This window comes from Sminthopsis crassicaudata, chromosome 1 (genome assembly GCF_048593235.1).
Source record: "Sminthopsis crassicaudata isolate SCR6 chromosome 1, ASM4859323v1, whole genome shotgun sequence".
Classification (NCBI taxonomy): domain Eukaryota; kingdom Metazoa; phylum Chordata; class Mammalia; order Dasyuromorphia; family Dasyuridae; genus Sminthopsis; species Sminthopsis crassicaudata.
The window spans coordinates 510260541-510275981 of NC_133617.1; the positions used below are offsets into that span (position 1 = coordinate 510260541).

The window sequence follows — 15441 nt, forward strand, 5'->3', positions numbered from 1 at the left end:
CTGGCGCTTCTTGCCATCCCATCCTCAGGGTATTTGGCTGTTTGTCCCCAGCCAATGAGAGTGGGCGAGCCCACCTGTCCGTTCAATCTGTCTAATCGGTCTGCGACTCCTTCAGCAGCCAAGCGCTGCGTCGGGCAGCGGAGAGAAGACATAGTCCCTGCCGTTAGGGGAGTCACAATCTAGAATGGAAACCTGGCGCTCACACACACGTGATAGAGATGCACAAGTAGTCTGTGATTCAGTGTCTCATACTACAGGCATTAAGTGTGGGGAGGTCAGTGTGGGCAGAAGTGTCCTGAGAGGTCAGGAGAGTGGCAGGAGGGAGGAAGGAAAGAAGCAAACATTCATTTATTAGGCACCTACAGGGTACAAAGCTCTGAACTAAATATTTCACAAATATTATCTCATTTGAGCCTTCCCTCAAACTGGGAGGTAGTTACCATCATGATTCCCCACTTTATAATTGAGGAGACTGAGGCAAACAGAGGTGAAGGAGGAAGGGGTAGGAGCAGAAGTATCCCGCACAGCTCACAAGAGGGTTTCATAGAGGAGCTAGCACTTGAGCTGGTTTTTTTTGAAGGAATGGGAGGTGGAAGAAGCTAATTTGTTATTTCCATGAACTGAGTAGCCTTTGGTTACCCAGCCCCGGATATTATAGGGAAGGAAAGAGGAAAGATAATGGAATTAGGGAACAAGAGGGATCCTCGTCTTTAGGGAATTTGTATTCTTCTTGGGGAGACAGAACATGGGGAAGATGGAGGAGTGCTTTCTGTGAATATGGGTACTGGCTTTCAAAGAGGGCACACAAGTGCTGAGTGACCAAGAAAGGCTTTGGGGAAGAGGGGACGCATCAAACCCAGTTTGCAAATCAGGGAAGGATTTGGAAAGCGCTCAGAGACCTCATACAAGACTGGTGGGGACAGTCCTTCCCAGAGCCAGGGCTCTGCTGACTGTTGGTGGGAGTGATTGAGGTGAGAGGGGCTAGGTATAGGCAGGGGACCTTGTTTCAAAAGCCCTGACTCCTGCTTTTTGTTAGGTCTTCTTGCATGAAGCTACCGCCCGGTTGATGGCTGGAGCCAGCCCCACTCGGACTCACCAACTCCTGGACCGGAGCCTGAGGAGAAGGGTGGCCCCGAGCAACAAAGGATGTGAGTGTGGGAGTAGGAAACTAGAATCAAGTCCCAAGACCCCTCCTTTCCCCTAGGGAGTAAGCTGTATTCTTCTAGAAAAGGTGGCTAGGTGGCCCAAGGGATAGAGCACTGGGTCTGGAGTCGGAAGACCTGAATTCAGATGTAACCCTGAACTTTCACTGTGTGATCCTGGCCAAGTCATGTAATGTCTGTCTGCCTCAGTTTCCTCATCTGTAAAATGAAGATTATAAAAGCAGCTATTTCCCAAGGTTACTGTGAGGATCTAATGAAGTGAGATCTATGCACAACTTGACATCTAGTGGGCACTGATTCTATCTATGCCTTTTCCCTTTCCTCTAGCCATATCCCAATTCGGGAATCTGACCTAAACGTCCTGTAATACACACTTCTCTGCTGAAGGTTGCCATGAGTGACACCCGAGAAATCTTGCAGGAATATTGTGTGTTATTTTTCAGTCACTTCAGTGGCATCCAGCTTTATAATTCCATTTGGGGTTTTCTTGGGAGAGATACAGGAGAGGTTTGCCATTTCCTCATTTTACAGATGAGGAAACTGAGGCAGACAGGGTTAAGTGATTTGCCCAGGGTCACACAGCTAGTGAGTGTCGGAGGCCAGATCTGACCCAGCACTCTGTGCACTATGGCACCTGAGAGCATCACCCCGTGTTCAAGTCCCTCGCCGCACGCCCTGACGCCCCTGTGCTCCTTCCCCGACAGCAGGCGAGCTGGACACCCGGCCCACTCAGAGGGAACACGCAGAGGCCCTGCTGCTTGCCTGCTGTTATCTGCCCCCAACCTTCCTGTCCGCCCCGGGCCAGCGCGTGGGGATGTTGGCGGAGGCCGCCCGCACCTTGGAGAAGCTGGGGGACAAGAGGATGTTGCATGACTGCCAACAGATGATTATCAGGTTGGGCAGCGGTACCACTGTTACCTCAGGGTAGCTGGGCCTGCCCGGGGCCCCTCAGCCTCTCCAGAGTCCCAGCCAGATGACTCTGTCCCAGACCACCCAGTCCCCTGAAACTCCCAACCATCCAGGACCGGCCCTGGGGCCTCTCTGCTTGCCGGGGTCCCAGTCAGCCTCAGACCTTAGAACCTCGCCGTGGCCACGTCACCAAGGCCCCCCAGTACTAGGGTTCCGGAGATATGGAAGGACACGGACAGAGGTGGACAAGGTGACCTGGAACCCTCTCCACTGGCTTGACACCCAGAGAGCCAGCACAATGCTAGACCCTTTTTCATTCAAAACCCTCTTTTCCCCCCTGCACCCTTGAGAAGCCTTGGAGCATAATGGGGAGAAACAAAAAACAGTCTGGATCAGGGGGTTCGGTTTCCTCATCTGGGTAATCTTCCTAACTCTCCGATCCCACCAGAGCAAACAGGTCCTGGGCCATCCTGGGGGCTGCTCGAGGGGGGCAGCGGGTGTACGCTTTGGGTGGGTCACCCCTCCCACCGGAGAGGCTGAAGCAATATCCTTCCCCCTCCCATCTAATCACTGGGTAATTTGATGCCTGTAATTTATTGTGTTTAATGGGCCAAGACTAATGAGAACTTTGCAGTCAGCCCTCGGATAGGGAGCAAGGAGGGGGTGCAGGTGACTGGAGGGGTCCCAGGTGGGGGGGGGGAGCATTTCCCCAAAGGATCATGGATCGGCCTCCTCACAATTCCATCATGGCAGGCCGCAAAATTGCCTGGTGAGATGCTGCTGACCTCTGGTGGTCCCTTGGGAGATTGCAGGGGGCTGTGTGCCTACTGGCTGCTGCAGGGCCTCCATTTGGTCCTCTATCCCAGCTGGGGGCCGCCGCGGGCCTCCGAGCCAGGAGGGCTTGAGCCCTCCCCCCTCCCCCCTCCCCCCAGGTCCTGACTCAGTGTTGTGGGAAGTTTTCCAAGGCCTCTGCAAGTTTCCCTTATTGGTGACATCACAGGTGCCACCACAAACGGCCGCTTGATCTCAATGGAACCAAATAGTGTACTCTGTACCCCCCTTCTGTTCCTGGATTGACTGCTTTTGGGGAAGGGGAAGTCCTTTGTCCTGAGCTGACGTCCCTGGCCCCGGGAGCTGCGGAAGCTCTTTGAGCCTCGGTGTTCCGAGAGCTGCTGGATGTTCTCTCACACGCCAAAATAATGCTGGGCGGGGCCCCTGCCTCTAACCCGTCCCGCCTGCAGCCCCTTCGCCTTGCCCTCCCCCCACCCCTCGGGCTCTGCTGCAGGCCGACTTCCCCCCCACTGGCTGCCGGAGTCACTGCCTCTTGGGAGGGGAGATGGGCCCCTGCTGTGGGTCAGTCAGCGCCCACCCGGGGAAGAAGAGGGAGCGGGCCGTGGCTGAGCCTTGTACATATGTATATATCGGCACTCCATCTCCTCGCCACTGCACTAGCTCCCTAAGGCCTCGGGAGAAGCCTGTACTACTTTTTTCCTCGCAGACTTTTATTTTCATAGTGTGAGAAGTTTTGTACAGAAAATTAAAAGGAGAAATTATTTATAACTTGGGTTCCATTTTTGAGCGAGACTTATGCCCTGCAGGGGAAAGGACCCACAGGGTGGCAGGCGTTGCACTGGGGCCTCTCCTAGGCCCTGTGTAGCTCATCATTGACTCCTGGAAGCGAGAGGGGATTAAAGGGAGTCAGAACAGACTTCTGGGCCCAGGCAGCCTTCCCTAGTCCTTCAGAGAGACGCCGACTCCGCCCCAGGACACTTGTGTATCCTCCGCCAAAGAGGTAGGGGCAGCCCGTAGGGGGCGGGGGGAGCCCCTGGTCTGGGGAGTGCGGGACTGAGGCAAGGTTCCCCTCTGTTAGCTGTCCTGCAGCTTTGTGTCCCCTTCCCCCCTCCCAGCGCGTGGAGTGTATTCCCTCTATCAGAGGCTAGCCCTCTGCCCCTCGATCTTCCCAGGTTCCTCGGGCCGGGCAGCCTGGCGGGGGCTCCCTGCAGTCGTTAAGTCCTGGATGGCAGGATGGTGGCGAAGCTTTTCTGGGCCTGCGGAGGGAGGGGGGGGAGGGGTCGCTCCCCTTAGGGTGCCGGGGGACCATCAGTCTTGTGCTCAGCTGGATGGGTTTGGGGGGACAGGACTTGGGGGGAGGTGGGGTGTCCCGAGTCCTAGATCTCCCCCAGCTGATGCCGTGGGATCCACACTCGAGGCGGTCATGGGCTACAGAGGGGCTTGGGACCTCCGCGGGCGGGGCAACGGGCAGTTAGCTCTCGCCTCCCACGGTTTCCCTCCCCGACCCCCGCCAGGTGCTTGATGGGTAATGTCCTCGCCCTCAGCACGCCAGCGTGGCCCGCCCAACCAGGAGCCGCTTTTCTCTCCTTCGTAGGCGCCCGCACCCCCCCTTCCTTGCACCATCTCTGCCGGGGAGTAGGGAGGTTAGAGGCCACAAGTCCATGCCCGAAGACTTCCAAAACAATTGTTGTATCTTTATTGACGGTTTTTTTTAATGCAATGACCTGTTTTTTTTTCTTTTTTTACTCTTAAGGAAAATAAACATCTTTTAGAAACAGCTCGTTAACACACAATCTTCAGTGTGAAGCAATATACTAATAAGAACACTAGTCTTAACATTTACAGTCTTCATATATATTATATATATGTATATGTATACATATATATACACTATATAATGAGGCAATATATAATACACACGGTTTACCATTTTACAGTCATATGTACAGGATGCCACTAAGACAGTTGGGAGCTAAGTGAGGCGCCCCCCAGCGGCCGGGAGGGCCGTGTCCAGAGTGAGCTTGGCGGGCGGGCGGGGCGGGCCTGGCGAAGCGCAGGTGATGGACGGCGCGGAGGACCACACGGACGGACGGACAGGCGGATGCAGGAGGCGGGGCTTGCTCGTCTGGGCTTCCTGACTGGGCCAGTTTGAGGGTCTCCGGGACGCGGTGCCAGCCCCCCAGCCCAGCTCCTGCGGGAGGGGAGAGGGGGCGTGGGCAGGAGCCCTAAGGACTGAGGTCGCTGCTTGCAGTGGAACCAATGTGGTGAAACAAAAGCGAGCACGTCTCAAACATATATACATTATATATAACATATATATATAGAACAGTACATATATATTTTATACACATGATATATCTGTTTTCCGGCCGCGCGGTCCACAGCTGCTGCCGCCCCCGACCCTCCTGAGAAAGCCCCCCGCCCCCAGACACCGGATCCGCGGCCTAGCGGACACACGCATGCGTATATAGCACGATGGAGGTGGGCAGCTATACGTAAATGCGCTGCGGTGTCACGGGTGTGTGCACACATATATATACACGCGTATATATACACACGGAAGCCCCGCCCCGCCCCCAGCCTCGAGCTGACCGGCCCGCCGAGAGAAGGCGGGCCCGGGGCGGGGCTGGGCCCGGGGTTGGCACTGCCAGGGGAGGGGGCACAACACACAGGAGCAAGGCTGAGAGCTGAGTCGCGAGAGGAGGAGCCGGGAGAGCTCAGCGGCAGGGGGCTAAAACGGGGCGCAGGCACCTCAGGGGTCACTGGGACAGCCAACGGGTGGGGGGGGGAGGGGAAGGAACAGCTACACGGCTCTGCCGTCTCCTGCCCTGGGATCGCTGCTGCCTTCCATCCGCCATCGGGAGGCAGGGGAGGGGCCGGGGAGAAATCAGTCCAACCCCATCATTTTACAGATGAGGAAACCGAGTCAGATGTTCAGCAAAAGAGCAGGCTCTCTGATCAAGCCTCTCCAGGGATCACGGCCTTAAAAGAGCGAGTTCTCCTCCTCCCCGGAGCTCTGGGATTCCTCCCCCATCAGCCAGGCTCCCCGGAGAGCGGACGCCAGCCCACTGGGCCAGCTGCTCCCCGAGGCCTGGGGTCACTAACCTGAAGGCCCGGGTCGCACCTCCGGCCCCGTGTCCCCCCCCCCCCCTTTCGGACAAAGGCCCCTCGGGGGCTCCTCCGCACCTGCCGCCAGGCTTCTGCCAGGAACAGGGCTCTGCCCCCGGGGCTACTCCGAGGGCCCCGGGGCTACTCCGAGGGCCCCGGGGCTTCCAAAGACTTTACATTTCTTCGACTAAACTAACATAACCAGGGTTTGCACTGGGCATGCAAAGAGTCACCTTCTTCCAACCTTGCCTACACTAAGACCTTCCCCCACCCAACGTTAGCAGACACTTGGGCGGACCAGACCCATCCTGGGAATACGCCGGGCAAGAAAGGGAAAGTACCGTGTGGACAGAATTGGTGGGGACGCCCCCCATACACACACAGCCTCCGAGATGGAGAAATCCCACGCGTCCCAGTCCGGCTCCCACGGGCCTTGTTTTTACTTGCCCTGCTCTCCGCCTGCCGGGGGCGAGGTGCGGAGGGAAGAGCAGACGGTCCCTTTAGGCCACTAGCCCCACACTCTGCACCGTCCCTCCGGCCATCCCCTCGGCTGGCAACGGTCTTTATTTCTCTAGGACTGAACGCGGAAGCAGCTTACCAGGCGAGAAGAGTCCGGGGCTGTTTCTCCATCCGGGGCCAGTGGGCCCCGCACTCAGCAGGGGCTGCAGTGCAGTTGGGCAGGGAGCAAAGGCAAAGTCAGGCCTGGCCTCTTGGGCATCCAAGTACCAGGCCGTGCCCCCCGAGGCCGGCAGGGTCAGGAGCGGGCAAGAGCGTTGGGAAAAGGATCTAAGCTTGACACAAAGCCCCCTCACTGCTGAACTCCTAGACCCTGTCCGGGCCCCCCTTTCCCACCACCTGCCCCTGTGCAATCTAGACTGTCAGCCGGTGAGAGAGGCCTCGAAGGCTCCCTCCCAGGGGAGGGTGTGGTGTAAGGTCTGACGGATCCCAAATCCACAAAGGCGGGGCCTGGATCCTATCGGTCAGCAAACCTGGGTCAGCTCTGAGGAGTGGTTCTTGGCAGGGAGGAGAACCAAGAGTTGGACGGGACTCTAGCCATAAGCAGATGAGAACATTCAGAAAGAAAGGGCCTCTGGTTAGGTCAGCAGATCAAGGGGGAGGAAGGGTCCTGTTCCTCTTTTCCTTGCCGATCTGGGTGGTCCTGGTCACAGCTCCAGGTGAGAAGTGGGCCCAAGGCTTGGCGCCATCTCCTGTCCAGATGGAGGATGTAAGACCCAGGAGGGTAGATTACAACAGCTGCCTCTGGAAGAAAAGCCACACCCGCCATCAACAAGAGCACCACAGGGGGCTCCCAAGAGGGAGTCCCCGCCCCCCTCCCTGCCACCCTGACCCCAAAATTTCCTGGACTGAGAGATTTCCCTCCCTGAGACCCTCTCCAGCCAAGCGCTCCCTTAATTCCCACGTCCAACCCCATCCCCTGGTGAAAAACCCCCATGTTCCACGGTCCTGCCCCCCCCCACCTGCTGCTGGGCCCTCGAAGACAGTTAGGCGGGGCAATCCCCCTGTCTTCATCCCACAGGGCCCGGCTCGGCCTCCCAGCTCCCCAGCCCTTTATCTTCGGGCTCCCTCCCTTTAGGTTTATATAAAGCCCGATTTATAAGGAAACACTCATGATCACTGTATGTCAGCCTGCCCTGATCTCTCTAATTAACTGCAAATAAGAAGAGTGCACATTGTCGAGGCTGCGGCAGGGAGGTGAGACAGGCCGAGATGTCTCCCAGCACTGGGCGAGCTAACAGGTCCCCGGGAGGAGGGACTGGCTGGGCCTGAGCTGGAGGACAGAGCTAATCGGGAGGGGCTTCGAGGTAGGAGCCCCTCCCCCCCAAGGGACTCTTCCCTCCCCTATGCACAAGTCCTGCTGGAGGATTCCAGGCCCTGGCAATGAAAAGGAAATTCAGGCAGGGTTTTTTCCTTCCTTTCCTTCTGAAGGGTAATGAGCATGGGGGATAAGTTGCCAGAGGTAAAGGCCTCTGAGGAAGAGTACAAACAGGGAGCTTAGAATGTATTTCTGAAGCAAGAGGTAAATCTGAGGTCATCTGGGACCATTTAGGACCAGTGGGCTTCCAGGGAACAGGCTCTGGTCCCAACCAGGGAAACCCTGGGAGGCCCCCTGATCTCCAGCCTGGGGGGGGAAGCACACCCTCATCCTCACCCACCCACTGGCAGGGTTCTGGCTGGGGGGGGTGAGTCCTGGACACACCCTCCAAATGCGGTCCATCTGTCATCAGCAGGATGGCCCCAGAGGTGAAATAACTCCAAGTATGTAGGAGAGGCAGGGGGAAGGGCAGGGAGTGGAGGGAGAGGAGGCATGTTCACTGATAACACTGGGAGTGGGGAGTTCTGGCAGGCCGTGGTGTGTTCCCCGATCTCCAAGGGGGTGAGAATCAAAAGGAGGAAGCCATTTCACATACCTTATGTTTAGGACATTTCAAAGAAAAGTTCTCTTCAACTAGAATGCAACCTAAGAGCAAAGAGAAGTGTCTATTGTAAGAACAGGGATAGAGAGGGGGTGGGGTGGAGGGAGAGGTACAGGGGAAGCATAGGGGGTCTGTCTGAGCCTTCCGAGTCAATGTGTCATGAGCTGGGGGAGACAGGGCAGGAGGGAAGCTTCAAAACACTGCCACCAATCCTAGAAGTCCCTCCAAGGCTGGGAAAGGAAGGGGAGCCCAATAATTAGGGAGCTTCCTCACTCAGTCCCTCCGAGAGCTAACTGCTAAGCTAGGATCACAAGCGGCTCCCCCACAGGGGTCCTCAGGGTTTCCTGCAGTTACATTCTCTGTCCCACCCCTGGATTTCCTCTTTATTTCCTAATCATTTAATGTATACCAATGAGTGGATGAATGAGTGTGGCGCATGGTGAGTGTAAGGCATTCTAGGACTTCAGTCTTATGGTCCAGCTGGACGAGAAGGCGCTCTGTCTCTCCTCTTCCCCCCAAGCCCCAGCCCCCACTTCCAGCGGGTCCTGGGAGAGGAAGTGAGGGCTGCTGCATTTTCTTTCCTTCCCCCCAGACAACACAAGTGAGCTGGAGGCTGGAAACATTAAGTCTCTCCTGCACAGGAGAAGAGCACTAACCACTGGGATGCCCACTGGGCCCTCTGTTTCCAGTCTGTATGTGGGTTCCAAGCTTACAAAAGACTGGGGCACTTCGAGTCAGCCAGGCAGGAATGGGGTGAGGATCTCGTCCTCGGGCAATTGGACTTGCCCTGGGCCTTCCCTGGGCCAGGCCTGCCCAGTACGCTTCAGGCCAAACGGGCCTGGCCACGGGATCCAGGAAAGGACCCTGCTGGGGCTGACTCCCTGATGGGGGAGGGGAACAGGGACCTCCATTGGGAAGGGATTTTGGAAGACCCCCCGAGGCTCATCCCAGCCCCTGCCCTCCCTCTGCTTCCTCCGGATTCATTCCTGCCCCAACTGGCTTCTCCCCTGGCTTGGCCCAGGGGAGGTCTGCCTGATGCAGGCTCTCCGATGCCCGAGGGAGAGCTCCGCAGCTATTCCAGGCCTCTGCTCTCCTGGGGGGGGGTTACAAAGAGCACTCTCTCTGGATGGGAGCACAAGTTACAGGGGAGGGGGGGAGGCTGCTGGCTCTCTGGGAGAAGAGAGGAGGAGCACAGAAGAGAAGGCAGAGGGAATGGAAGGAAACAGTCCTCCCTTGTACTCTCCTTGCCTCACTGGGGCACTCTGCATGCAGGCACCAAGCCCCTGATAAAGCTTCCTAGAGCAAGTTCCTAAGCAGCTGCCTGCCTTTGGGCTCACTGGCAGTCTGGGGGAAGCATCTGGACCCCTTCTCAGAAGAATGTTTTTAAATGAGTAAAAATAAAACATGAAATCATGAGGGAAAGCAATCACATTGAAAGAGCTGGGTGGTACAGTGGATAGGGTGCTGACCAGGGAATCTGGAGGACAAGACTGCCCTTGAGCACTTCACACTTATTAACTGTGTGACCTTGGGCAAGACCCTTAATCCAGATCACCTCACCAAAAAAAAAAAAAAAAAAACCAAAAACAAAACTAAACAATTCTTCAAAAAGCAAGTTTATGCACCATTTGAACCCTAAGTTCAGAATCTAGAAAAACTAGAGGCTTTTTCTTATTTCCCTCAGGGAGAGGTTGCCTTTTTGTACCCCAACCAGGGAGGAGTGTGCTGCCTGTTTCTCCACAAGAAGCCTTCATCCAGCAGCTTCTGCTCTCCTCCTCCAAGCTTAGCTGGTCCCTGAAAGGTAGCTCTCTGGAACCCCCTCTGCCTGCTGACTGCAGGTGCTGGAGTACACACACCAGGGGCAGGGACAGACACTGAGCTTGGACTTCTCCCCACAAGAGCTCCCGCACAACAAGCATTGCTCAGGTCTCCTGCTTCATTGCTCAGCCAGTACCACAGTGAACCCCTTTCAGTAGAGAGGAAATGGTTGCCAGGATAAATCTGCCACTTAACTATGCTGTCCCCCAAAAGAACTTGTCTTTAATTCCTGGCTTCTTTAAAAAGAAGGAAAAATCCTATTATTCTGCTTCTGACACCAACTATTCCACAGTACTGTTTATTATGTTCATGAATCCCAAATTAAGATAGGGTAGCAACTAAAAAATTGGCCTGCAAGCGGCAGGAAGAATGTGCTAAGAGATGATGTTGAAGTCACTTGTGATCTTATTATTATAATTATAATTATTTTTATTTCTTTCCCTGCAGGCTTAAGCAGGGTATTATTTCTATTAATTGAATTCTGCAAAATATTTCCTCCGTCACCATGGAAGGCAAGAAATAACGTTAGGATGGACTTAAAAGTTTATAGGCCCAATTTTCTGTCTCTCTTTCTCTCTCAGTCTTCCATGCTCACAAACATAATGATATGGTCAGATGCAGAAGACTCCAGCCTTCAGTAGTACCTAACCAAAAGGATTAGACTAAACCCTTATTACTTTAGTACTCTAAAATAGCAAGTTCTTAACCTTCCACTGTGCAAATTTGCTTTAAAAATATGTTTTTTAAATTAACCATATTTCAATATTACTTAATTTATTTTATGCATTCAGCAACAGTCTTCTGAGAAAGGGTCATCAGGTAGCCCCAAGAGCTCTCGATACCACAAAGGCTGAGAAAGCTAGTATCTAGAGGAACACAACCACAGACATAACTAAAGAAGGGGGACTAGAAGTTGACTTCCAGGGAGGAAAATTTTAGGGCACCAAAAATATTATTCTGGGGGCAGTTTCTCTTTTCTCCCTCGGACCCAGTGACTGTCTCAGGCCCCATCATTAGGTGCACCTCCATCCTCACCCACCCCCTGCCCCCAGGCCCCCAGGTGTGAACTCAGGCAAGTCACTTGGCTTCTTAGTCTCTGGGGTTTTCACCTGTAAGATTTGTACTACCTCCTTCACACAGGAATATTGTGAGGAAATATGTTGTCCGAGTCCAATGAACCAAGGCTGGGCCAAATGGTTCTCTGAATTTCTGATAGGGAAATCTTTGTGAGCTAGATCCTTTTTTCCGCCCCTCAATTTTTTCTATTCTATAAATCTTTGGTTAATTTTCTTCATTCAAGTAAGGTAAAGTGTTTACACAGTGGTAATGGTGGTACCTTTTGGTAGAGAAAAAAAGGTATTTTGCAGGCCCAAGATCTTAAAGGTAATCAATTAGTTTCTGGTTCACTTATCATCAGGATATCAGAATCCAGCTAAAACTTTTGAAAATTTCCCCTTCAAACCTTTCCACAGGAGTTGGGTGTATATATGTGTACATATATGCATATACACATAGATTTTATATATATATATATGTATATATATATATACATATATATATATATATACCCACATATATAAATATATAGTATCATACATATTTTATATGTATAGACACACATACACACACACACACACACACACACACACACACACATATATAAAACATCTAAAAGCATCTTTTTTTTTTTTTTTTTTCCCCAGAGAAACCTGGGGAAGACTTATACGAACTGATGCAGAACAAAGTGGGCAGAGCCAGAACAATTTATACAAAGACAACAATGTTGTAAAAATTAAACAATTCTGACAGACTTAATAATCAATTCAGTGACCCACCATAATTATGGAGGACTCAATGATCAAACATGCTACAGACCTCCAAAGAGAAAGAGGATGAGCTTGGAGTACAAAGTTTTGTGTTGGTCTTTTTTTTGTTTGTAGTTTGTTTGTTTGTTTTTTTGTTTTTTGGGGTTTTTTTTGTTTTGTTTTGTTTTTTTGGACATAGACAATGCTAGAATTTGTTTTGCTCGATTATACATGTTTATAACAAATTTTTCTTTCATTCTCAAGAGCAATTGGGAGGAACAGAGTATGGAATAGGAGAGAGAATAACTGGGTTTTTAAATTAAATTAAAATTTTAATTTGAAAAAAGAGGAAAAAAGCAACACCTTCAGCTCTGCTGGGTCAGTGGTTATTTCATCTTTTTAGAATCTGTTTTCTAGATGATAGCCAGTCAACCTTGACCTGGGTAAGAGGGAATTGATTCTATAGGCTATGATTCCCAGAAGCTCTGGGGCTGAGGAAGGTATTCCACTCTGTAAGTCAGGAGGGGGGCACTATGGCATGTGAGTCCAGCTCTTAACTTGAATGAATCATAGTAAAACTATCTGAAGATTAATAGAATGTCCTGAAGCCAATTCAGCAATTTTCTCCACTGTTATTTAGATTCTCCAACAAGGCCATCCTTAGGCCAAGACCTAGGAAGACCTGAGCTGCTGGGCAATGATTTAGGGAAGCAGCAGTCCCTCATTTGTTACCTAAATGAAAGACTCGCAGACACCCTCCCAGGCAAGGTTTGGGTCTTGTCCCATACCCTTTTCTACACAAGCCTGTCTCAAGATTCACTAGTGTCTCTGGGGGTCAGTGGAAACTGGCTGATTTTGTTCCTATTTTAAAAGTTCTGGGGGGAGGGGTGCAGCGCATGTAGCAGAATTTTCTCACTCCACTCCTCAATTTCCAAAGGATATTCCCTCGAACACATCTCTAAAGACAACCCCAGGCTCGGCAACCCCGTTCTCTCACTAAGCACTAACATCCAGGGAACGTGCCAGCAAAATGTCAACACTCCAAGCCCGGTTCACGGAGGGGAGCCCATGGGCTGGACGCCAGTCCAGGACAAAGCAGAGAGAAAGAGAAGAGGCTCTTTCCTGAAGACGGCCAAAACCTCCCCAGTTGGGCGTAGCACTGACAGTAGCCAGAGGCAAACACCAGAGAGAAGGGCTACCCGGGAGCAGTGTCTGGGGTTGCCCTGACAGGTCATCAATGGGCAGGTTCCCTCCCAGCCTATGACCGAACTATAACAAGGCATCGCATCAGCACACCAGATACTTAATAGATGTTGAGTTGACCTCCCTTGTTAATTTACATAGCCCAAAACCAACAGAGCCCTCCCAGAAGGGTGTCCGTGCGAGACAGATGTCTGCTGACAGCTATCTGAGAATCATGAGCGACAATCTGGCTTTACTCATTATATGGACACTTGAGGCTACTGGACCTTCCACAGTGGGCCCACATCTGGAGCCACTTGTATCCAATCCTTCTCCATCATCCTTTACTCAGGACTTGAGGTTGAAGGATCTCTGCTGGCCAGAGGGCCCCAACCTTCTACAAGAGGAAAGCAATTTCTTGCTACTCTCTGTGGATCCTGCACCTGAGAAGGAATGGAGTTGGAAGTGTGTCAATCCATTTCCTTGTCGACAGATGAATTCCTCATCTGGCAGGCTCAGCCAGGGAGAGAGGGGAGAGCCCTGAGGATGGGGGCTGCCTACTGACCGGTGTGAAAGACTCCCTAGGCTACTGATTACCAAGATTCAATAGCTTCTGATTCAGGTAGTCCTGGACAGGAGGCTGTCCAGGCGTAGCAGTCATTGACCCTCTGACACAGCGGTAACTCTCCAGTTGTTTGGGGCATTCTCAGCCTAAGACCTCCAGTAGCTTACAGTTTCAGAGACACAAAACACCAGGGAACACAACACGACCAAGCTGCCCATGTAACCGGGCCACACCGAGTTACACTACTGTTACAAGGAGGTTTAACCTGCTTCTCTCTTGGCTCTCCCTTCTTGACTGACGACCAATTGCTCTACCCTCTTATTTTATGTGGTGATAAAGAAACCAGGCGACCCATTGCTGGACTATGGCAGCCTGGAATTGGAGTTCTGCAGTTGATTTCGGGTGGCTTGTATTGCAGTTTGTATGGTTCATATGGTGGAAAGGGGAAACCTTACATGTAAGCAGAGCAGAGAAACCCATCTATGCTGCTGATGCCTAAATTATAACATTAGTGTTCCCTTGGGCATTCCTTCTCCCATCAGTCCTTGTAAAATGAAAATTGCTGGGGGAGGACTGATGCATTTATGGGGTCTAGTTTTTTCCAGGTGATCAAGAATGATCATTTAGGCTCTGATAGGAGCACCGATGGATGCTGAAAAGAGGGAAGAGAGTAAAGATTAACTATCTACTCCACAATTTTACTGAGGCTCAACTCTAGGGTTGAGGAGAGACTCCTATCAGACAATAGAAGAGGTTGTGGGACTGGGCTAAGGAAAGATAAGGATTAAGGTAGAACTGGATGGCCTCCAAAGTCCCTTCTTTGATTGAAAGCAAGAAGCTCTAGGGAAAGGACAAGGCCTAAAAACTGATTGTGAGAAGGAGCAAGGTCTTGGACATTAAATAATGGGAAGGAGGGCAAGGACAACCAAAGATTAAAAAATGGGAACCAGGACTATTAATGTTCTCAAGGGTCTAAGGATCAAAACACATAAGTGTCTGGAAGGAGAAGAAAGCCAATGTGCTAGAGTAAAAGGTTGGGGTAGCCCAAAGAGCCACCTGAAATGGTGACCATTTATCCTTCTTCCTCTCCCCCCATTACACACACATACACACACACACACACACACACACACACACACACACACACACACACCCCTCCCATGGTTCCCAGAGTAATATGAAGGGCAACAAGAAGTCCTGGCCCCACAGTCCCTTACCTGTGTCACTGGCACATGCGTAGTGGTAGGTTTGAGGGCATCCTTTGTGGCAGCAGCCAAGGGTGGCACCTACTTGCTGACAGCTGGAGCATCTCTTTACATCCATGAAAGAGAGGGAACAGTAGAGAGGAAAAAAGAAAAGGAATTCAGTGACATGTAAAAATCCAAATTTCTTGGTGGGTCAATCAGTTGGCTATAATTTGGATCAACCAAATAGACTCTCTTTCTGGAACAGCCATTATTTTTCCTGGATTATTTTCTTTCTCCAAAGTAAACAAAGTGAAATCTGCATTTCATTTCTCTGACTCTCATCCAGATATATGGCCATGGACAAATCTCTTAATTTTTCTGAGTCTCAGTTTACTCAGGGAATAACAATGCTTGTGGGTTGCTCCCTCACAGGGTGATTATAAAGTTCAAATGAGATAATGAACTTAAAATATTTTG

General features: G+C 51.8%; 2 protein-coding genes across 18 annotated transcripts in view; one reads left to right on the forward strand and one right to left on the reverse strand.

The window, feature by feature from the left end:
- SREBF1 (sterol regulatory element binding transcription factor 1) overlaps positions 1 to 4639 on the forward strand; it is a 60339-nt gene extending 55700 nt beyond the window's left edge. Inside the window, exons 18-19 of one of the 2 annotated variants that reach the window (XM_074281590.1) lie at positions 1037 to 1148; positions 1871 to 4639. In XM_074281590.1, coding sequence (XP_074137691.1) covers positions 1037 to 1148; positions 1871 to 2091 — 333 coding nt within the window. In that variant the 3' untranslated portion in view covers positions 2092 to 4639. Of the gene's footprint in view, positions 1 to 1036; positions 1149 to 1867 lie in introns of both variants that reach the window. The other variant, XM_074281589.1, reaches the window with a different exon arrangement.
- Positions 4538 to 15441, reverse strand: part of RAI1 (retinoic acid induced 1) — a 312902-nt gene continuing 301998 nt past the window's right edge. For 15 of the 16 annotated variants that reach the window (XM_074281580.1, XM_074281575.1, XM_074281576.1 and 12 more), the window contains 2 exons: positions 14995 to 15088; positions 4538 to 7232 (listed from right to left, as the gene is read on the reverse strand). In XM_074281580.1, coding sequence (XP_074137681.1) covers positions 7072 to 7232; positions 14995 to 15088 — 255 coding nt within the window. In that variant the 3' untranslated portion in view covers positions 4538 to 7071. Of the gene's footprint in view, positions 7233 to 8401; positions 8452 to 14994; positions 15089 to 15441 lie in introns of all 16 variants that reach the window. The other variant, XM_074281588.1, reaches the window with a different exon arrangement.